At 53.0% G+C, this 21,519-nt stretch overlaps 1 protein-coding gene across 3 annotated transcripts; it reads left to right on the top strand.

Annotated features, from left to right (window-relative positions):
• Positions 1-2,755: 2,755 nt before the first annotated feature.
• HSPA12B (heat shock protein family A (Hsp70) member 12B) lies at positions 2,756-21,419 on the top strand. 3 transcript variants are annotated; one of them, XM_084774716.1, is made up of 12 exons: positions 2,756-2,980; positions 9,133-9,192; positions 11,161-11,258; positions 12,388-12,512; positions 13,507-13,693; positions 14,040-14,144; positions 14,443-14,556; positions 16,236-16,410; positions 17,121-17,207; positions 18,221-18,479; positions 19,035-19,138; positions 19,775-21,419. In XM_084774716.1, exons 2-12 carry the CDS (start codon positions 9,150-9,152, stop codon positions 20,425-20,427), a joined length of 1,950 nt encoding a protein of 649 aa, XP_084630842.1. In that variant the 5' UTR covers positions 2,756-2,980; positions 9,133-9,149; the 3' UTR covers positions 20,428-21,419. The 3 variants fall into 3 exon arrangements, with proteins under 3 accessions (XP_084630842.1, XP_084630841.1, XP_084630843.1); XM_084774715.1 differs by having other exon boundaries at positions 2,756-3,289; XM_084774717.1 differs by lacking the exon at positions 2,756-2,980 and adding an exon at positions 18,008-18,112.
• The last annotated feature ends 100 nt before the right edge of the window (positions 21,420-21,519 follow it).

The following is a 21,519-nucleotide window of genomic DNA, read 5'->3' as shown; positions in this document are numbered from 1 at the left end:
TTTCCATACCCTATGTGCACAGCTTCCTCTCCCTGAGGTCCCTTCTGTTTCTCCATAGAGTCCACTCCCAGTCATCCTTTAGATTTCAAAAACCCTCTCCCAAGTTTCTGTTGTCTGCATGACAGCCCTTATAGGAAGGGCTGCAAATGGGAAACCCCAGTAAAAAAAAATTCTGGAAGTGAGGCCCATCTTAATGAGCTGGTTGCCATCTGGAACACTGAACAGGAAAATGAACCCCTATTTTTCTGTTTATGAAGCAGGGGGTTTCAACTAACAGTAATCACCAAGGTTAGCCCGAGGCCCTGACCACCAGACTCCTATGCATCTGGGAGGGCCTGGCTCTCACACACTCCCGTTTCCAGCGAGGAAAATGATTCTGCCTGAGACCAGAGACCATAGGCCACAGAGAGGAAGTCCATTTGGGCGGCCCAGCAGGCAGAGTAATTCCTGGAAGGAAGCTCACATCGCAGGAATCTGGTAGAGAGGGACATTGTTGAGTCTCTGTCCCAGGAGTTGCTCACTGCCAGTATCCAGGATCTGACAACAGGAGGCCTGGGCCACCAGCTGGGCAGCCTGGCTTTAGAACTGGGATACAGCATTGTGCCCAGTCACTAGCCCATCCTGTGGCTCAGGCAAGAGTAAGGCTGAGACAGGCAACCTGCAGGGTCTTTACATGGCTTCCCCACTGCTTCTCCATTGCAGCTTCCCTGCCTATTTGGTCAACTGAAAAGGCTTTACTGCCACACGTGTAGTGAGGGCAACTGGAGGGGCCCAGTGAGGTCCTTAGCCAGGCATAGCCCATTTTGAGTCCAGCAGACAGACTCCATGGGTGAAAGAGACTCCCTCCCTCCCCTCCCCTCCCTCCCCTCCCCTCTCCTCCCTCCCCTCTCTTCCCCTCCCTTCCCTTTCTCTCCCCTCCTGGTACCCATGACATGGTAGAGCAGCAGGTAACTTTAGGGCAGAAAGTAACATTAATATTTAAAACATGCTATTCTGTTATCTAAGCCTATTGGTGCTAAGGGTCAACGGGGAGAAGACTGGAGAGAAGCCTCTGAGGATCAGATTGGCAAGTGCTTGGGATATATATATATATATATATATATATATATATATATATATATATATATATGTTATGAGGTTTAGAGTAGTTTATTTCAGTTTAAGAGTAGATTAGTATCAGTTTAGATTCTGCTTGGCGCAGTGCTTGCAGCTTTAAAGTATGTTTCAGTCTCTGTGTGTCAGTTATCCGGCTTCCTAGGCCAAACAGATACATTATTGTAGCAGGTATCCCCTGGAAGGGGAGGCCATGAGCAGAGGCCCAGAAAAGGGCCAAAGAAAGCCTAGAAAAGGCCTGACAAGGAGAGGAGGACACACTCAGAGGCAGCCAGAGAAGCCAGAAACCTCTGAGGTCAGTGGGTAGGCCCGCAAAAGCAGGAGGGAGAAAGTAGAGCGGGGAAGGGCGGGCACCCAGCAGGTCCTCTGTCCATGCCCACTGGAGCCCAAACTTGTATGGACCAAAGGACTCTTGTGGCCCATTTGCTGTCCTCTGTGGAGACTGGAGCTGAGCAAGGGTGGGACTGTGACTGATGAGGACTAAAGCAGGACCCAGCAGCAGCGGTGGAGCCGCAAGAAGAGTGTGCCCTCAGGTCCTCACTTGAGCTGGGGGCCTCCAGCTGTGGCCCTAAGCAACAAGGAAGGGAAATGGATGGTGAGGCCAAAACCAGAAGCAGGTTGTGTGGGAGGGGGTCAGACCCTGAAGGAGGTTCAAGCCGGCTGGAGGTCTCTGCAAAAAAGTCTCGTCAAATACTCCCTAACAAAGAAATACAGACATAAGATACAGTGATGCACAAGTGGGCCCTTGGGCAGGCAGGGAAAACTCACCGGACACCTTGCTGGGACACACACACGCGCGCGCACGCGCACAAGCACGCACACGCGCACACGCACACGCGCGCACGTGCACACACACACACACACAGAGCCCTGACCTCAGTTAGAAAACCCTCTAGAACAGCAGACAGGACAGTAAGGGCAACAAGCCCCAGGGAAGGTAACATTTTCTCTGGGCAAAGTGGGAGAAGCAAAGCAGACCAGAAGGTAAAATGGCCTCGCAAAGGGGTGGGGGGTGGCAGAGAACAAAAGCAAGCCCCCCCCACCCTTGTCAGCTGGATCTAGCAGAGAGATCACAGAAGCAGCTGGAACCTTTGTGGGACCCAGGGAGCAGAGGCCCTAACAGATCTCGGGAGCGCAGGTAAGGCAGCTGAAGACAGAACTCCAGCAAGCACCTGGCAACCAAGGCTTCCCCTACGTGTCTCCTGAAGTGGAAGCCAGGTGCTGGCATCACCAGGAGGCCCTGGGTTGATACAAGAAGGCTGCGAGCCCCATTTGAAAGGTTGAGGACATCTTACCATTGAGGCAGAAAGGGTGGTCTCTAGCCAGGCCTGAAGTCCCAGCCTGGAGACCAAGCTTCTGCCTTCACCCTCAGTTCCGACCATTAGGTCTAGAAGCTAGGAAATATGTTAAGGAACAGACTGCAGAGATTTGGACCAGGGTCGCCCGCCCTCCGCAGGGACTAGACTCCTAGCAGCAGATGCCGAGGCTCAGCCCCAGGGTGGGCAGTTGGGGAAGTGGGAGCAGCAGAAGGCCTTTGAGGGTCTGGAATTCTCCTCCCATCCTGCTCCTCCCCCTCTGCCTTCTCCCACCCCCTGGGCTGCCCTCCGAGCAGGGGAGGCAACGCTGGCCGGGAAAGCTTGCTAGGAGCTGGGAGGGGCTCGGGCTGGGCCCCTCGCTTGAGCCCAGCGCTTGCAGGCCCCGCCCCGGCTCGCACATCTGGGCGGCGAGCGCGGCCATCCGGCCTGGGGGAGGGTGCAGAGACGGGCCTGGCGCACGTCGAGGGCCACACCAGGCTCTGCGGCGGAGAGCTGAGCTCTGAGTTACCAGCCAGGCGGCCAGACCCAGCAGAGCTGTGCGTAGGGCGGAGGTGAGCTGGAGAAGAGCCTCTGGGCTTCCCAGGGAAGTGCAGAGGCTTCTGCCTAGGGCTGTGAGCCCACGACGACGTCCCTGGCTGTGTGAGAGCAGATCTCCTAGTTCCTCAAGGAGGCGGGCCGCTAGCCTGGGCTGGGGGAATCAACTGAGCTCTGGCTCCTTCCTGGGGCTGTGAGACTCCATCAGAGTCTTGGCTTGCAACGACCCAGTTCAGGGGAGGTGGAGTGAGGCCTGGCAGGAGAGCCTCTGTGAACTGGGGCCTGCTTCCTTAACCAGCTGTGGAGACCTGCTGCCTAAGCCAGAGGTGAGACTGGGGGGTTGAATGTATGTATGTCAAGAGGTGTCTCAGAGGGCCCCCAGTCACTGAGATCCATGGGTGTGGGAGAGCGACCGCCATGGGTGGCCAGGGTGTCAGTATGGCAGACACCTCAGGTTCCTCAAAAAAAGCCAGGGTGGGGATCCAAGCTGGGTGGGGTCTGAGCTTAGAGGAATTGTCTGTGGAGTAGGTCTGTCAGTGGAGAAAAAGGAAAGGAGAAACTCTTATTCAGACTGCCATGAACAGACGGGAACTATGAAAAGTGAAAACCTTAACTGGATATGATGGGCAGGGATGTGGGGGGCTTTAGGTTTTGGCGGCACAGAGATTGTGAACTCGTGTCCCCCCCAACCCCCGTGATGAGTAGCCACAAGGGCTGGTGCATGTGTGGAAAGTAAAGCTGAGGCAGAGAGCGGGGTCGGGTGTGGGGACAGGGGGGTGGGGGGGACAGCATGGGTGGCCATCCCAGGAGGGAGTAGCCTCCTTACTCCATAGCCTTTCCCTGGTCCCCTCTCCTTGAAGTCATCTCCTCTTAGGGTGGGGCAGCCCTTTGATTGCTGTTACTGATCTGACCCTGGGGTCCCACCCAGTTGATTGGCCCACACTGGCTTGGAATAAATGTCTGCCTGCTGACAGTCCTGTTGAAATAAAGGGCTGACAGGGTGCTAGGCAGGAGAGGCAGGGTCCCTGCTAACATCTAGGTGGGTTCTTTGTTCTCGCCCACCCGGCATCATGTAGAGCAGGAAGCCCAGCAATACCGCGAAGCTCGTAGGTACTTAGCCTAACCACCTAATGCAGGAAGACACCCTTGGAGCAGTATGTCCATCCCGCAAAACACAACTCTAGGCTACTGTGAGATCTGGGGAACTCTCTGAGTTCCCACTTGGCCACACTGGTCCTGGGCCCAGTGACGGACAGACCGTGTCTATAAATAAGATAGCAATCAGGCCTATCAGTCAGGGTGTGTCTAAAGAGTGGGAGTCACAAGGCCAAGCGTTAGGAGTCAGCCATGGACAGGGTAAGGGGCTATCTATCGGTATAACAGTGATGGGCCTGGGGCCTGGATTTGGCATGCATTTCCCTCTAGGAAACGGGGTTCTGTAAACCAACGTATGCTACCCAGTGACTCTCACATTCAGATGTTCCCATCCTGAAGTTAAAGTCCCTGGGATGGGGGGTCTGCCTCCATTGGATTCCCACTCTGTACTCTAACCTAGCTATTGGGGACTAAGTATCCTCTGTGGTAAGCTTTCTCCTCAAAGGTTTTTTTGGGTATACATGCATGGTATGTTGGGAAGACATGTGGGGCACATGTGTGCCCTTGCCCACCCAGCCCCTTTATGTCCACCACTTAGGAATCTGTGGAGACTCCTTCATTACAATTTATTTCAGTTCCGACCTCCTTCAAAAAGAACTCAGGATGGGTACAATAAAATTGTCAGTAAGACCTAGTACTAGCAAGTCAAGTCCACATAGAGAAGCAAAGAGCACTGTCCACGCACTCCCAGCTCCCTGCCTTTTCCAGCACTTTCCATGCCTGTACTTGGTCCTCAAAAAGCCCAGTGTCACCCATTACACTGAGGTGCAGAGAGGTGACACACTATATCAGGTGCCATAACGGGGAGGAGATATAGGTGTCCACGTGTGACATGGAATTAAGCCTGAGAGTGACAACTCAGTCTTTTTTCTCTTAGAAGTTCAAGGTTGTTTTCCACCATCCAATAAGCATGGCCTAGAAAATCCATCCCTCATCCATCCATCCATCCATCCAGTGGTTCTCAGCACCTAACTCATCTAGACAAAGAAATGCTCAATACGTATTGTGATTGGCTGTGATGCAGTGGCATGCCAGTAAATACAGTTAGTATTTATCTAAGGAGAAAAGCCTGATTTGCCAGTTTCTGCAGTGTAAATACTCTCACCTATGGCTGCTTTCAAGCTAACATCACTATGTAAGTTGATGTAGAATTAAGAGATGGTGTCAGCTCTGGAGAGTCTGTGGTATCTATTGTATCCCTCTTACTCCGAGCTGGTCCTCTGTCCTCACTCTCAGTGCTCTTATGGTTCCCTTCTACTTGCCTTTTCTCAGCATCATCCCAAAGCCACAACCAGCCCTCATCCTTCCCCTAATTCTGACCCCTGGTGCAGCCAACTCCATGGTGTGACCCACACAGGTGTACCCACACAGGTGTACCCACACAGGTGTACCCACACAGGTGTACCCTGGATATACAAGAGTCTATGAGACATGAGAGTCTGACTATCTTTCCATAACAGGGGCTGGGTGTGTTCGGATGGTGTGCAGGCGAGGGAGTATCCGTGTGTGGATGGGTGTGCCGCTGCCTCGCTCTGTGTCTGCTTGTGTTCTGTTAGCAAAACTTCCTGAGCAGGCTACGGAAAGCAGCCTCCACCTTTGTTTAAAGGAGTCGCCAGGCTCATAGGTAAGGGCAGAAGCACTTGTGCTTTGCAGACCACCGAGCACTGAGAACACGTGAACATTACTTACACTATAAGGAGAACTGCGTTACCTCGGGGCTCTCATTAAAATACAAACTCCGGCTGGCCGTGCTGGCACACGCCTTTAACCCCAGCGCTACAGCACTCAGACCAGCAAGCTGGCTCATAAGGTAAAAGCACTTGTCATGCAAATCTGACAGATGCCTGGAACCCACATAAAGGTGAGAGGGGAGATGGGACTTTCAAAAGTTGTCCTCTGACTGCCCCTGTGTACCAGAGATGCACATGCCCCATACTCAACCTCTCTCCTCTTGTAAAATAATCCTTAGGAATTTAAATTTTGTTTAAAAAGGAAAAGACATGAGCACATAACCTTCCTTGCCTCCCTCCAGGTATTCGTATCTGCCTTCTCAGCCGAGCTTCTCTGGTCTCTTTTGCTCAGCTTGACCTGGGCTTATCTACCTTGAGCCAGTAGGACAGGTGTTCGCGATCTTAAAGACTTCTTTAAGGATTTTTATTCATTCATTCATTGTATGATTGTTTCACCTGTATGCATGCCTAGTGCTCACAGAAGTCAGCAGAAGGCTGGATTCCCTGTGACTGGAGCTGCAGGTGGTTTGTGAGCCACTGTGTAGGTGCTGGGGACAGAACCCAGGTCCCCTGCAGGAACGACAGATGCTCTTAACTGCAGAGCCATCTCTCTAGGCCCTTTGTCTGAGGCCACTTTATAATCATCTGGCTTCACTTTCTCTTCTCTTGCTGGGGTTGCCATGGAACCAAAGGAGGGTCCTTAGTCAGCCTTAGGTGACCTTGCTCCTCCCTTCCCTCCCATTCTACTCCTGGCCAGACCCCCATGACAATGACTCTCAGTTATATACCTCCAGCTCAGAGATTTCTCCCTCTCCAGACTACATACCCGATCGCTTGTGTGTGTGTTTACCTTAGTTTGACACTGCATCCACACTCTGCCCCTTTCTGCTGTCAGCCTGCCCTCTCTATCTTCCCTTCCACCCCTCAGCTTAAGACAGACAGGGTCTCTCGTGAGGCCCACTTAACATGTCTGATCAGCCCCGCTGATTTAAACTGCTGCCTCTGAAATGTCTCCACTTGTGTCTGAGGTGCACAGTTCACTGTCGTCTGTACCCTGGAAACATCCCAGCCGGCTTCCCACTTCCACTCTCTCATGCAGCCAGAGGCATCAGAGTGCAAACATTGCTGTGCTCCAGCTCACCCTGCGACTTCCAGACCTCAAAGACTTTCTGTTTCCCTTTGCTTGAGACCAAGTCTAAAGGAGGGTCCAGCCCAGCTCTTCTTATCCCGTGCTGACATTCTCCTCTTATCCGTATGTGCCTGGCATTCTCAGGGTTACTTCTGTGATTGTCAGCTCACGGTCACCTGAGTCCCCAGAACACGCTCGAGGACAAAATGAGGCAAAATGAAAATTTGGCAACCATTAAGTTTGCTGAATGTTCGGTGACCAAAGATGACTTCGAAATCAAAACTTGAATAAATCTGAGTGTCTCCGGCAGTGCTGGCCTGTGTTGCACTGTGTGGCCCACGGCAGCCTTGGCTCTGCACACACAATATTCTCCCTCTGCACCGCGAGATGCCAGTGGAAGCTGACAGAAACGCCTCAGTTCAGGTTTCAGACGATTCTGTTAGGAGTTGCGGTGTTTTTACTGTACGTACAAAATGATGCAACTCTTACATGACTCCTTATATAAGCATACTGGTTTAACTGCATAAAATAAAGACTTTTAAACATCCTCCCACCACCATTCCTCCACGTAAGTATCATCAGATTGTATTAGGTTAGAAAACATTTTGGTGGCTTTCTTTTGTTGTTGTTGTTGGTTTTTTTAAAGAACGTTTTATTTTATGCACATCAGATGTTTTGCCTGCATGTATGTCTGTGCACCACTTTCATGCCTGGTGCTCCCAGAGGCCTGAAAATTCCCCTGGAACTGGAGTTGCAGGTGGTTGTGAGCTGCCGTGTGGGTGCAGGAATCGAACCCTGCTCCTCTGGGAGAGTGTGCTCTGGGAGAGTGTGCTCTTAACCATCTCTCCAGCCATGATGATACTTGGTTTTTAAAGATCGCTGTTTAAGTTGCTGAGTTTAATATCTTTTTTTTTTTTAACTTCAGTGAAGTCTGATGAAATTAGAACAGAATTTCTTGCAATTTCTGAAATACAACTAGACATACTTGTGTCATTTTTGTCCCGTGTACTTATGTGAAGCTACATTCTCAGGCTGACTGTTATAAAATCGAACTATTATTCAGATCCAGCAAATGCACTACCTCCCGTAATATCAAATATTCAGCCAATAGTTACTATGTACTTATTTATTGGTTTTCTTGAGTTAGGGTCTCATGTACCCCAGACTACCCTTCCACTTGATATGTAGCCAGGGTTAATCTTGACTTCCTGCACCTCCTATCTTGACTTTCCAAGTGCTGAGAGTGGAGGCATGAGGCACCATGCCTGGCTAAGATTGAGGGTTTTTATGTAAAAAAAAAAGAAGCAAACACATTCATCTCATTGCTATTCACAGTTTCTTCCAACTTTAATAAGTGGGATATATATATATACTTGATATATATACTTGAGATATATATATATATATATATATATATATATATATATATATATATAACAAAGAATTGTTTTAAAAATATAGTTCTACAGACTTATTATGAGTAAATGTTTTATTTGTATTCCTGTTTTATATAATTATATACCCTGGATTGCATGTAAACTTCTTGTGTAAAATGGGGTCTCTAGTGAAACAGGGTCTTGAGGGAAAAGTTTGAGGCTATCCCTGTCGTAAGGCTGCAGAGTCGCATCAGCTCTGAGGAGCCCTGGCTGCTCTTCCAGGGGACCTGGGTTCCCAGCACCCATATGGTGCCTCACAGCACTCTGTAACTCCAGATCCGGGTCAGTTACCATCCACGAACACTAGACACACACATGGTATTCAGCCATACTTACAGACAACACACTCTTCCTCACAAAATAATAAAAATAGCATCAGTACCTGGCACAAAGTGAGCACCAGAAAACACCAAAGAGCTCTGTGGCTTCTACAAACCAAAGACTGCTTCTGAGCAAGCCTGTCCTGTGGAGACTGAACTTTAGATGAAATGAAGGGATCAGGTTAGACATGATAACAGGGCTGTAATGGCGGTCTTCAGAATGTGACGACATCTTTATCTCCAAGAGAGACACACTGAAGAAGTTTATAGGCGAAACAGCATGACGTGGGGGATTAACACCAAGTGGCTGGATCAGAGTAAAGGAATAGCAGGGACAGCATTCAGTGAAAGGGCAGAGATCAAGGAAGTCTCATTCTGCCTGTTTGTTCTTGTCGACAGCTACGGAGACTGCAAGGATGCTGACTGTCCCGGAAATGGGCCTGCAGGGGCTGTATATCAGTAAGACTTCTACTGCCCCTCCCTGTCCATCACCCCTGCCCCCAATTGCCTCTCCCAGAAGAAGATCTTAAGAGCAGATTCTATACTGTATGTGTATGTGTGCGCGCGTGCATGTATGTGAACATGGTATGTACATGTGTGCACGCACACGTGTGCAGGAATGGCCTATATGCAGAAAATATCTCCCAGCACTCGGGAGGCAGAGGCAAGCGGATCGCTGAGTTCGAGGCCAGCCTGGTCTACAAAGCAAGTCCAGGACAGCCAAGGCTACACAGAGAAACCCTGTCTCGAAAAACCAAAAATAAAAAAAAAATTTAAAAAGGAAAAGAAAGAAAATATTTATTCAGAGTCCCCTGTGCGTGAGTATGTGTGCATATGCTTGTCTGTGGGCAGAGGACTTTCATGTGGTTTGTGCAAGTATGTGCATGGGATGCTTGGTGCGTGTGCAGGTGGATCCCTGTGCACAGCACCTGTGTGGTTTGAGTGGCCTGCAGGCGGGCCTGTCTGTACGCTCTGAACCCTGCTGCCATCTGAGTGTAGGCTTTGTGCTGGCTGCAGGGTGGGAGGCCAGCAGGCAGGAGGGACACTCCTCAGGAAGTTCATTCACAAAGACCTGGTGGGCCGGGCCCTTCCTTCCTGCCTCCCTTCCCAGGCTCAAGCCACAGCAACTGCCTTTCACATTAGAGCTGATAGCAGGGCCTAGTCAGTACTGGACACTCAAGGAAGGGGACTTTGAATTGTAGCTTCCATGTCCCTGGCCCTCTGGTACCCAGACACCCTGCAATTGTGCCCAGGCATTTCCTACAGACCCTCACACACATACCTGGGATATCACAATGGCCACTGTCAAGGACCACTTGGTTGGGCTGAGGGAGCACAGCCTGCTCTGGGCCAGAGTACAGCCAATCAGACCCACTGATGTGGGTCTCCCTGTCAGACCCTATTCTAGTTCTCTCGATGTCCTGGACTCAGTGCCACCCTCCCATCCCCCACCCCCACCCCTGTGACCCTTAGCAAACCTTACTAGTGACTTGGGTGTCCAGCGAGGCTGGCCTTCCTGCCCCACAAGTGTCTAATTCAAACCATGCCTGAGGCCCCCCTGGAGGTTGTCCTACTTCCTAGCCTCTAAAGTCTAACCCAGGCTCGGCCCTTCAGGAAGAGCTTAAGGGCACTTCTGCCCCCAGTGCTAACTGGAGTATATGCTTATGTGATGGGACAGGTGATCAAAATCCCTGGTGCTGTGGACACCCCCAGACACAGAGCTGGCCTGGGGTAGGGGCTGCCTCCCCCTTCCGGTCCTGACTGTGAACTTTCAAAGTAGGGGGAACTCCCTCAAGTCCTGATTAGAATCAAGTGGCCCAACTTAACAGCAGAGAGGGCCAGATGTCCCAGCTCACAGCCATTGGCGTCTGTACTCCTCTCCAGCCCTGCCATAGAAGCCCATCTGCCCATTGCTCCTGCCTGGCCATCTCTAGACTCTGCCTTTCTACTACAAAATGCTTCCGGCCCCTCCTTCTATCCCTCTCTGTGTGATTAAAGGGGACTTGGGAAACCATGTCCAAGATAGTGACTTAATCGTATATATGATACATACAAGTCACCATCCAGGGAGTCGGTTGCATCTGATTGGTCCAGGCAGGTACTTAGACCCTAGCCCTGCACCACACATGTCCTCCCTTCCCCCTCCAGCCTCCCTTCCCCCTCCAGCCTCCCTTCCCCCTCCAGCCTCCCTTCCCCCTCCAGCCTCCCTTCCCCCTCCAGCCTCCCTTCCCCCTCCAGCCTCCCTTCCCCCTCCAGCCTCCCTTCCCCCTCCAGCCTCCCTTCCCCCTCCAGCCTCCCTTCCCCCTCCAGCCTCCCTTCCCCCTCCAGCCTCCCTTCCCCAGCAAATGGCCCTTTGCCTCTTATGTCAGGCTTGGGCTCCTGCTTCCCAGATTGTTCTGGGGGTGACGTGACCTCTCTCTTCTACAGGTTCTAGCCCAGAGAGATCCCCGGTGCCCAGCCCACCGGGCTCCCCAAGGACCCAGGAAAGTTGTGGCATTGCCCCCCTCACACCTTCACAGTCTCCAGTAAGGCCTGGTTGGGAATGTGGGCGGTAGATGGCCTGGGTGGTATGCAGGAGGGTGGGGCCTGGCAGAGCTGTGGCAGGAACTAGACTGGAAAAAAGTAATGAAGCCTGTCCCCAGGCCTCCTACCCCTATACACTAGTCAGGTCCCCTCCCCCACCCCCCATCCCCCCACCCCCCCACTCTCCCCCAACCTCCCTACCCCCCTACCCCCCCACCCCCGTGACCATGTGGAAGTAACAATTCTACTGAAAACAAGCTCCAGGTAACTCCCACCCTCTCTGTAGCAGGGTGACTCCCAGGAGCCACAGTGGTTGGCCTGTTTAGGCGGGCACGTGACTTTCCTAGGTTTTTCAGAGCACTGCTTCTGCCAACCAGAGGCCTAACAAACCTGAAATCGTATCTCAGGGAGAAGTATAGTGTTGAAAAACACGTAGAATCTGCACAGTTGACGTTTCCAAGACATAACCTCACCCTCCACAGCTTTCCCGGGTCACCTACACCTACATGGCTTTGTCCTGGTCACCCAGCTTGGGGTCCCTCTTGTTCTCAGGGAGCCTGAGGCTCGCTTGGGAAAAGTAGGGACAACTCTGCATGTGTAGGGGGCCCTCCTGTCTGGTTCGTGTTACAAAAGCAACAGGTCAAATATGCACCTCCCAGAAAAGCAAAATTACTCCCAGCTAGGCAAGGCCAGTAGCAGGCTGTGAAAATGGTGTGCGATGGAGGTTGGCTGAGGGAGTCTGGGCAGAAGTCACGTGGTCTGGAAGCTAGCTAGCAGTCATTTCAACTCCACAGTGCCATGGCTCCCGGGGAGGCCGGGGACTGTCTGAGCAGATGGCATGGCCAGGCCTCAGCCTGGAGGTGGGGTGGAAAACCAGGAAGGGGGCGAGTGGGGCTGGGACAAAACTGCTTTGGGCCACAGGCGGCGAAAGGGAGGAGTTCCTGTTAGAACTGATGTTAGGCAGGGTGTGGTGGCAGAGGCAGGTGGATTGCTGTGAGTTCGAGGACAGCCTGGTCTACAAATAAAGTCCAGGACAGCCAAGGCTATACAGAAAAACCCTGTTTCAAAAAACCAAAAAAAAAAAAAAAAAAAAGAAGAAGAAGAGAACTGACTTCAGTCTTGGACTTGCAGAAGCCAGAGGCCCGAGTTCCACAGCAGGCTTCCTTCTCTGTGGTTGTGGCCATCGACTTTGGGACCACAGCAAGTGGCTATGCCTTCAGCTTCGCTAGTGACCCTGAGGCCATCCACATGATGAGGTGAGGGCAGCTGGACTGGGAGACTGGGCAGGGGGAGAGGTACTTCAAACCCTGGTATAGGCCCCGGCCTTAGAAGTAATCATGGGACAGGGTCTTATGAGAGCCCCTTGCATCTCTAGAATTCTTGGGCTATATCGCTAACCCAGGGCTTTATTTTGAGGGTTCATGTTTTAATTGTTTTTATTGTGTGTGTGTGTATATATGTCATATGTATCAGTGTACATGTGCAGACATATTAAGGCCAGAGGTTGACAAGCATCTTGCTGTCACTCTGCATCTTGTTTTATTGAGACAGGACCTCTCGCTGGACCCAGAGCTCACCAGCTGACTACACTGGCTGGCTGTGGTGCTCTGGACACCCACTCATCGCCACCCCCCACCCACTCCCCGCGTGACAGGATTATAGGTGCCACCATGCCCGGCCTAGGCTCTAAAAATGATAGGAAAAAAGGCCGAGAGGAAGGGAGGGAAGAGGAAAGGCAGGAGGGAGGGAGGAAACAAAGGAAGGAATCATGAAAGACCTTGGGAAACAACCTTGAGGTGTATACAGTGACTGGGAAACACACCAGGAGGCCAGACACCGTTGCGCAATAGCTCTTGTTGCTCATAACGATACAGAGGGGAGATCAAAAGGGGGCACCCTGCCCAGAGATCTCTTGGGGCCCCTTGGATAGAGAAGATCCCAGAGGGAGCTTTTATAGAGAGATATAAATTGGCACCGTTTGATTTTCATGAAACACTAAGAAGTACGAACCGTTATCATTCTGGGGGAGGGGCATTTTTGAGCGATGGTCTTACCCTGTAGACCAGGCTGGCCGCCATCCCAACCTTGCCTCCCGAATGCTGGGATTGTACCCACCACTCCACTTGCATTATTTTTATTTTACAGATAGGAAGTTGTGTCCTGCTCTTGGCCACACAGCAGGCCCCAGGGCTTGCACCCAACTGTAGGAAAGGTTGCCTCTGGTTCCCCTGACTGCCTTTGTCTTTGCAGGAAATGGGAGGGGGGGGACCCAGGCGTGGCCCACCAGAAGACCCCTACTTGCCTGCTGTTGACCCCAGAGGGCATCTTTCACAGTTTTGGCTACACTGCCCGTGACTACTACCACGACCTAGACCCCGAGGAGGCTCGGGACTGGCTCTACTTTGAGAAGTTTAAGATGAAGATCCACAGTGCCACCGTGAGCCAATGTGGCCCGGCTCCCGCTGGGGAGGCAGGGCTGAGAAGGGAGAAGGCAGTTAGTGGAGAGCAGGGCGTAGCCAGAAGGCCAGTGGAATGGCCTAATTAAGGGATGATGGGCAGGGCGGAAGGTGGGCAAGGCTCACACTGTTGGGCTTCCCCGGAAGGGTGGGTGAGAGGAACAAGTGGCAGAACTAGAGAACAGCTATAGCTAAGGGCAGAGCTAATGTGAGGCTGACAGGAGAGGACGGGAAACCATGGGATAAGGGGTGCATTCGAACAAGGAAGTCATCGGGCAATGGGGCAGAGCTATGGCCGCCCGCAGAACAGTCCTGTGTGTCTGCCAGGACCTCACCTTGAAGACCCAGCTAGAGGCAGTGAATGGAAAAAAGATGCCGGCACTGGAGGTGTTTGCCCATGCCCTCCGCTTTTTCAAGGAGCACGCCCTTCAGGTGTGTTGCTCTTCCCAATCCCTAGCCCTTCCGTTCCCTTCCTCCCCTCCTCCCTCTCCGTGTCCAGATGATGAATGGTCACGGCCAGGTCCCAGGCCATCACCAGGGCTCCCTGTCCCATCTGTTAGAACTTGGACTTGGGCCAGTCAGGGGAAGGGCAGGCTTCTCGCTCCAACAACAGGTGTCTTCCCAAGTTGGGAAGCCCTCACGGGGCGGCTCCATTAGTCCGTCCCACTCCCAGAGAGATTTGACAATGCTTGTGGCCAGCCGGGACACCTCCCCATGCTCTCTACTGCAGGAGCTCAGAGAGCAGAACCAGTGCATGCTTGAGAACGCTGTACGCTGGGTGCTGACAGTGCCTGCCATCTGGAAACAGCCAGCTAAGCAGTTCATGAGAGAGGCCGCCTACCTGGTGAGGAACCAACCGTGCCTCCCCTCCCCCCACACTCACAGCCCAAAAGATGGCCCTGGGTGGAGCCCACACCTCATCCACTCTTCAGCCCTGAGGGCCACAGAACCACTGTGTGAAGCTAGTCAGCATTCCCTTGCTGGGGTTTGGGAAGCTGTTGTGCCCAGGAGAGGGAGGGAGGGGTTTGGGTCTACAAGAACAAGGGCAGTTGGACAAGAGGCCATGAAAGGTAGGGTCCTGTCAAGCTCTCAAGAAGCAGCGGCCGAGATAGGGAGTATTGTGTGGATAGTCTGTTGAAGACAGACGCTCAGAACGAAGGGCAGAGGAATCAGGACTGGGTGCTGAGCGAGGGTGAGATCCTGCTGCAGTCTACCTTCAGCCCTGTTCCACGGGCAACCCCAGAGGGAGGATTGTGACACTGAACAGGCCACAGTGAGGCAAGGGTGCATAGCTGCCTGCCATTGCTTGCTGGTGGGTGGAAGGGGCACTTCTCCATCCAAGGTGGCAAAAGATGTCTTAAGCAGGAGCTGTGCAGCAGCAGGCAGGCAGGCAGGGAGGGACCAGGGACAGCCCTTTTGGCCCCCAATAGTACTTTTGAACATCTCCACTCCTGCCTCAGGCATTGCGGGATCTCCCCTAGAGGAAAAGGACTATTTAGCTACGAAGGGAGATGGTTCTGGCCAAAGTGTGATGTCTTCCTACCACAGAGAATGCGAGGTTCAGACACTATCCTCTCCAATGAGGGACAGAGGCCTCAACAGACCAAGTCGGATTTCCTGGCTCTGCCCCTAGGGCGTTGAAGAACAAGCCCGAGGCTATCTCAAGCCTGCCTTGGGCTTCCTTGGAGATACCAATATGCCTATATCTGTGATCCAGATGACAGGGCTATGAGTTCTATGCTTGTCCCCTAGAAAGGGTGACCTTGAGCACTGAGAGCCTCTCTATAGGTTCAGGTGTCCCCAGACAGAACAAACAAGCCTACCCATTTACTTGATTTTTTTCTCAGAGAGGGCTGGCCCTGGGCAGAAAGCCTCTATCCCTACCTCTCTCCCTCTTCCTAACCTGGTCAGAATGCATGGAATTTCATGAGTCTAAACTCCCTGGAGACAGCCTTTGTCCTGCTGCAGGAAATGACAGCTCCTGAGTGTTTCTCCCTTACCCCACTGGCCTGTCACGGCCCCTGGAATTTCACTGTTTCCTTCCTGCTATAGCAGATCCTCTGGGGACAAAGTTCTCCTGGGAGTGGGGCAACCTATGGCCAATATCTGACACCATCTGGTGAACCCAGCAGTGCCCCACTCTCCTTTCCAATCTACTGTACACCCATCCCCCCTCCCCCCCTCCCCCCCCACCTCCCACCCCCACAACTGGGCTAGAATTCCCCAGTAACACCTCGGCCAGCACTTGGTTAGCCAACTCTGCCCCTATGGCTAGGAAACTTGCTGCAGCCATAACAACTCTTTCTGCTCAGTAACCCTTTGGCTCCCTGGCCCTGGGCCATCCCTAGCCTGACCTCACGGTGGCTGTGAGGCAGCGTCAACTGTGTGCGGCGTGCAGGGGCCTGAGCAGCCTAGCATGGATGGTGTGTAATGGGAGAGGAGGTGGGAGCACCCAGGCCCCAGGGTGCCATCTTACCTGACAGCCCATGGTGCTGCTCAGTGCTGGCCACCACCTATCCCCAGGCTGGCCTGGTGTCTCGAGAGGATGCAGAAAAGCTACTAATTGCCCTGGAGCCTGAGGCCGCCTCTGTCTACTGTCGAAAACTTCGCCTGCACCAGCTCATGGACCTGAGTTGCCGGACCACAGGTGGTGGGCGCCTGGGTGAGCGGCGGTCTATTGACTCCAGCTTTCGACATGGTAAGCTACCCCAGCGTTGCTGCCTAGTGCTGGGGTTGATGGCGACTGCCCTTGGAAGGTCAGAGAGTCACGGAAACTGGAGGGTTAGCTACATCTAGGGTGAGGAGGAGGGAGTGACCCTCCTGAGGGAATCCCTAGTGAAGTTCATTGTGAGGGGGAACACAGTCCTGGCTCCAGGACCCCAGGTTAAGGATAGTCTCACCTTGATGAGTGAAGCAGAGGCTGAGCGTCGGGGAAGACACGAACCGCCCTGAGGAGGTGCTCAGTCGACACTAGACACTAGCGAGGAGCAAGCTGGGCCCCAGCCTACTCTTCAGAGGCCTTTTTGTAAACACTCTATCGACTAGTACCCCACGTCAGCCCCGCCCCGTCAGACCAGCAGCCAGACCCAGGCACTGAGGCCAAGGACAACTGTAGTCGGTTTTGGTCATCCTCCTAACTGGCAGAGAGAGGCCTCAAGTCGCCAGCTTCCTCGGGACACCGGGAGAGACCTCCCACACAGATTCTTCAAGGCCTCTTGGGCCCGATTGTACCAGGGCCTGTTCCCTCTGGGTCAAGAGAAAGTGCTGTGTTCAGAAATGCTTCTAGCTGCTTCCAGTGACTGGGGTTTGGGATCAATATTGTCACAGTGCTCTGGACAGCCTTGGTAAGGAGCGGGCTTGAGAGGGATGGCTCCTAACCTTGCTCCTTCCTGCTGTGCTTAACCGCAGCCCGGGAGCAGCTGCGCAAGTCTCGCCACAGCCGAACGTTCCTGGTAGAGTCCGGCGTGGGAGAACTGTGGGCAGAGCTGCAGGAAGGTGAGGCAGCAGCAGGGTGTGAAGGAACACCCCAGACTGCGCAGAGACCCTCCAGGAATGGGGGAAGGATACACCTCGCTCAGTCTCCTGCATCCCACCCAGCTCACAGCTGCACCCCTAACTCATTTCTTCAGGAGATTCCATTCCATGTTCAACCCTCAAAGCATCCCCCTTCCACCCTCTGCATCCTTCGTTGGTAGCCTGAGCTGAAGCTTTTCACCACAACCACCGCCCTGCCCCCCCCCGCCCTGCCCCCCCTCCACCATTCCACACTATCCCCCAAGGCTGGGCTTTGTGCCTGGTGCAGGGTTGGAGGCTGAGAGGGCTGTGGGTGGGGTGTACTGAAGGTGAGAGAGGCAGGTCCTTAATGGTTTTTTTTGTTTGTCTGTTTGTTTTGTTTTTATTTTTATTTTTACTTTCCATCCCAACCCCACTTCCCCCTCCCACCACAGCCCCACCTTCTCCTCCTCCCTTTCTCTTCAGAGAAGGGGTTAGGCCTCCCATGGATATGAACCAGCCTTGATATATCAAAGCACAGTAGAACTAGGCTAGACAAGGCAGCCCAGTAGGGGGACAGGGTCCCAAAGGCAGACAATAGAGTCAGAGACAGCCCCTGCTCCCACTGTTAGGAGTTCCCCATGAAGACCAAGCGATGCAACTGTTACCTACGTGGAGAGGGCCTAGGTCAGTCCTATATAAGCTCCCTGGTTGTAAGTTCAGTCCTCTGTGAGCCATATGGTCCCAGGTTAATTGGTTCTGTAGGTCAGGCCCTTCATGTTTTCTTGTATTGGCGGGTGCAGGAGACCGCTACATGGTGGCGGACTGCGGGGGTGGCACCGTGGACCTGACCGTACACCAGCTGGAGCAACCACATGGCACCCTCAAAGAGCTCTACAAGGCTTCTGGCAAGTAGACCACTGGCACCCGGCTCACACAGGTCACACAGGGTCTTCCGTCGTCCCCTGGTGGCCTGTCTGGCAATGACACCCTTTCTATCTCCTACCCTGCTGCAGGTGGCCCTTATGGTGCGGTAGGGGTGGACTTGGCCTTTGAGCAGCTGCTCTGCCGCATATTCGGGGAAGATTTCATCGCCAAATTCAAAAGGCAACGGCCAGCAGCTTGGGTGGATCTAACCATTGCCTTCGAGGCCCGCAAACGCACGGCAGGATCGCACCACACGGGGGCGCTCAACATTTCACTCCCCTTTTCTTTCATCGACTTTTACCGCAAACAGCGAGGCCACAACGTGGAGACCGCTCTGCGCAGGAGCAGGTGTGCCCAGGGTCAGGGCTCAGTCAGTGTTTGCTAATGTGGCCTGCCCTTGCAAAGGAGAGTCGTGGGCCCCAGAGCCTAGACAATGGCCTGGTTAGTCCCACACACATACACCATGCCGACCAAGGTAGCGACAGGTGGATGGGTGTGAATACGGGGTGGTGGGACAGGTCCACCAGCAGTCAGGAATTGGCAGCCCAAACTGGACGTTAAAGCGTGTCATAAAGGACAGAGGTTGCCACGTTTATCTTCTCCCTGCCTGACCCCGTTACTCAATGTTCTTGGCTCCTCTGTGCTGAAGTCAGGGTAAGCTATTCTGCTGTCTCATGCATGGGCCTCATGAGCCGAGGTGACAGCAGGCAGGATAAAGGATAAGCGGCCATAAGAGCAGTGTCTACTCTTTATACACAATGTGAAAAACACATCTGCATTTCCTGCTGGGTATTCCCAACAGAATTCCATGGAGGTATGGGTAGGGAGAGAGCACCCCTGACTAGAAACTGCAGCAAACAGCCAGGCTAACCCACGGACCTGTATCCCTTTCGCCACTTACAGTGTGAACTTCGTGAAGTGGTCCTCACAGGGGATGCTCCGGATGTCCAGTGAGGCTATGAATGAGCTGTTCCAGCCCACAGTTACTGGGATTATCCAGCACATAGGTGAGTGCGAGGATGCTCCATTCATCACCAAATTCAGGTTCAGAAATAATTCCTTTCACCTTACCCTAGGATGAAACCCAGAATCATTTATAATACCTGGAGCCAACACATACAGTGCTTAAGTAATAGTCTGTAGCCCTGCCAGGTTAAAGGAGGTCTGGTGCCTCCATTTCCCTATTTTGTAAATGGGATTAGATAAGTTGATAGTGTGTAGAGTGGGTATACTTTCCTTAACAGTGTAAATTCTTCACCTTTCATAGGATGAAGATATAGCAAAAGAGTAGGACATTGGGGGCTGGCAGGACCAGTGAGGAGTGCCAGGAACCTTCCGTGAAAGAACTTCCTATTTAATGCCTGGTTTTTAAATGCTTTAAGAGTACAGGTGGGGCTGGGCAAGGTGGTGCAGGCCTGTAACCCCGGCACTTGGGAAGCAGAGGCAGATGGATCTCTGTGAGTTTCAGGCCAACTCTACAAAGAAGAGTCCTAGGACAGCCAAGGCTACACAGAAAAACCCTGTCTCAAAAAAACAAACAAGAGAGTACTGGTGGGGGCAGCAGACATGCCACTTACTGTGAAATGGTAGCCCCCTAAGTGATTGTCTTTCCCTCTCTTTCCAAACCCGACCCTGCTCTGCAGAGATGCTGCTGGCTAAGCCTGAGGTGCAAGGTGTAAAGCTGCTATTCTTGGTGGGAGGCTTTGCGGAGTCCGCGGTGCTGCAGCATGCGGTGCAGGCAGCGCTGGGTCCCCGTGGCCTGCGCGTTGTGGTTCCTCACGATGTGGGCCTCACCATCCTCAAGGGAGCAGTGCTCTTTGGCCAGGCACCTGGTGTGGTGCGTGTGCGCCGCTCCCCTCTCACTTATGGCGTGGGCGTGCTCAACCGTTTTGTGCCTGGCCACCACCCACCCGAGAAACTGCTGGTTCGGGATGGGCGCCGCTGGTGCACTGATGTCTTTGAGCGCTTCGTAGCAGCAGAGCAGTCGGTGGCCCTGGGGGAGGAGGTGCGGCGCAGCTACTGTCCTGCTCGCCCAGGCCAGCGGCGTGTGCTCATCAATCTGTACTGCTGCTCTGCGGAGGATGCGCGCTTCATCACTGACCCTGGTGTGCGCAAGTGTGCTGCACTCAGCCTGGAGCTTGAGCCTGAAGGCTGCCCGGAAAACACCGGCACATCCCCCAGCCGCCGCGAGATCCGGGCTGCCATGCAGTTTGGTGATACCGAGATTAAGGTCACTGCTGTGGATGTCAGCACTAATCGCTCTGTGCGAGCAGCCATCGACTTTCTTTCCAACTGAGGGCTCACCTTTCAGTGGGGACACAACATGCTAGTTTTCACAACTGAGCCCCTTTCTCCCTACCTTGAGAGAAATGTGGTGAGGGTGCATGGAGACTCGCTTTGGGGTTGTGCCTTGGTCTGCTGACTGGAACACTAAAAGTCCCCCTTACCACAAGAGGCGAGGTGGTATAAGAGACTTCTAAGAAGTTTGCTGGAGGGGTGAGCCTGGCTTGGCAAGTGTGTGACCATGAAGATAAACTGCACTAAACGCTGGCCTGAACTTGAGGGTTGGGGGGAAGGCTAAGCAAAGCTGCTGAGGAGCCACGGGAGGGGCAGATCCTGGGCCTGAAGGTTAGAGATCACACTGTTGAGCTCAAGCTGCAGGAAGCCAGAAAGAGCAATTTCATGCTGGGTTGGGGGTTGAAGCTCATGCTGGAGGGACAGATGTGACAGCACCTTCCGGAGTGTTTGACTTAATTACAGAGCAGTAGCTGACAGGAGGGTACATTGTGAGTGAAGGCAGTTTGGAGATATGGACATAGTGTGCTCAAAGTACCTACCGGAAGGCTATAGATGACCCATTTGCTCCCAACCCAGCCTGAGGAGGACAGAGTTCACTGTATCGAGGGGTAGCGGGTGTCCCAGCTTGGCCACATATCAGTATAGTATACTATTAGGAAATCTGATAAAACATGGGCTTCAGTTTCTCCAAGTGTGAAATGTCAGGCACTTCCTGCCAACCATGGTATAGGACAGCTTTCCCTACCTGAGAACTTCCCTACAGTGAAAAATAAAGCATGTGAGGTCAAGAAAAGAACAGCTTTCTAGAACAACCAGAGTGGGGACCCCCATAAGAGGGAGTAGTTTACGAGGTCTGAGTACTAAGAAGGGGAGAGTTTCCAGCTGCACAGATGAAATGGACTTGGCAAGAAGCTGTTGCTTTCTCCGTGTCCAGCATCCCAGAGTTCCCAAAGACGTCCCCACTCAAACTGAGCAACGAGTCCCAGGCCTGAAAGGCCTCCTTGCCTTTCCGGGACAGGCGCTACAGTATCATCTTGTGGCCCTCCCTCCCGGGCCAGCTGGCCCATCTGTGAAGGATAGGGTAGTCTCG

This window comes from Acomys minous (assembly GCF_964271855.1).
Source record: "Acomys minous genome assembly, chromosome: 3".
In the NCBI taxonomy this organism is placed as follows: Eukaryota; Metazoa; Chordata; class Mammalia; order Rodentia; family Muridae; genus Acomys; species Acomys minous.
The sequence above is the reverse complement of the archived record's forward strand: the minus strand, read 5'-3'. Positions and strand labels throughout refer to the sequence as shown.

What these genes read in the sequence shown, in the direction of transcription:
- HSPA12B (XM_084774717.1), top strand. Translation starts at nt 9,150, where the DNA reads ATGCTGACTGTCCCGGAAATGGGCCTGCAGGGGCTGTATATCA. An exon ending in GTGGGCAGAGCTGCAGGAAG is followed by an intron (nt 17,208 to 18,007) that starts GTGAGGCAGCAG and finishes TGGCGGGTGCAG; the next exon opens with GAGACCGCTACATGGTGGCG. An exon ending in AGAGCTCTACAAGGCTTCTG is followed by an intron (nt 18,113 to 18,220) that starts GCAAGTAGACCA and finishes ACCCTGCTGCAG; the next exon opens with GTGGCCCTTATGGTGCGGTA.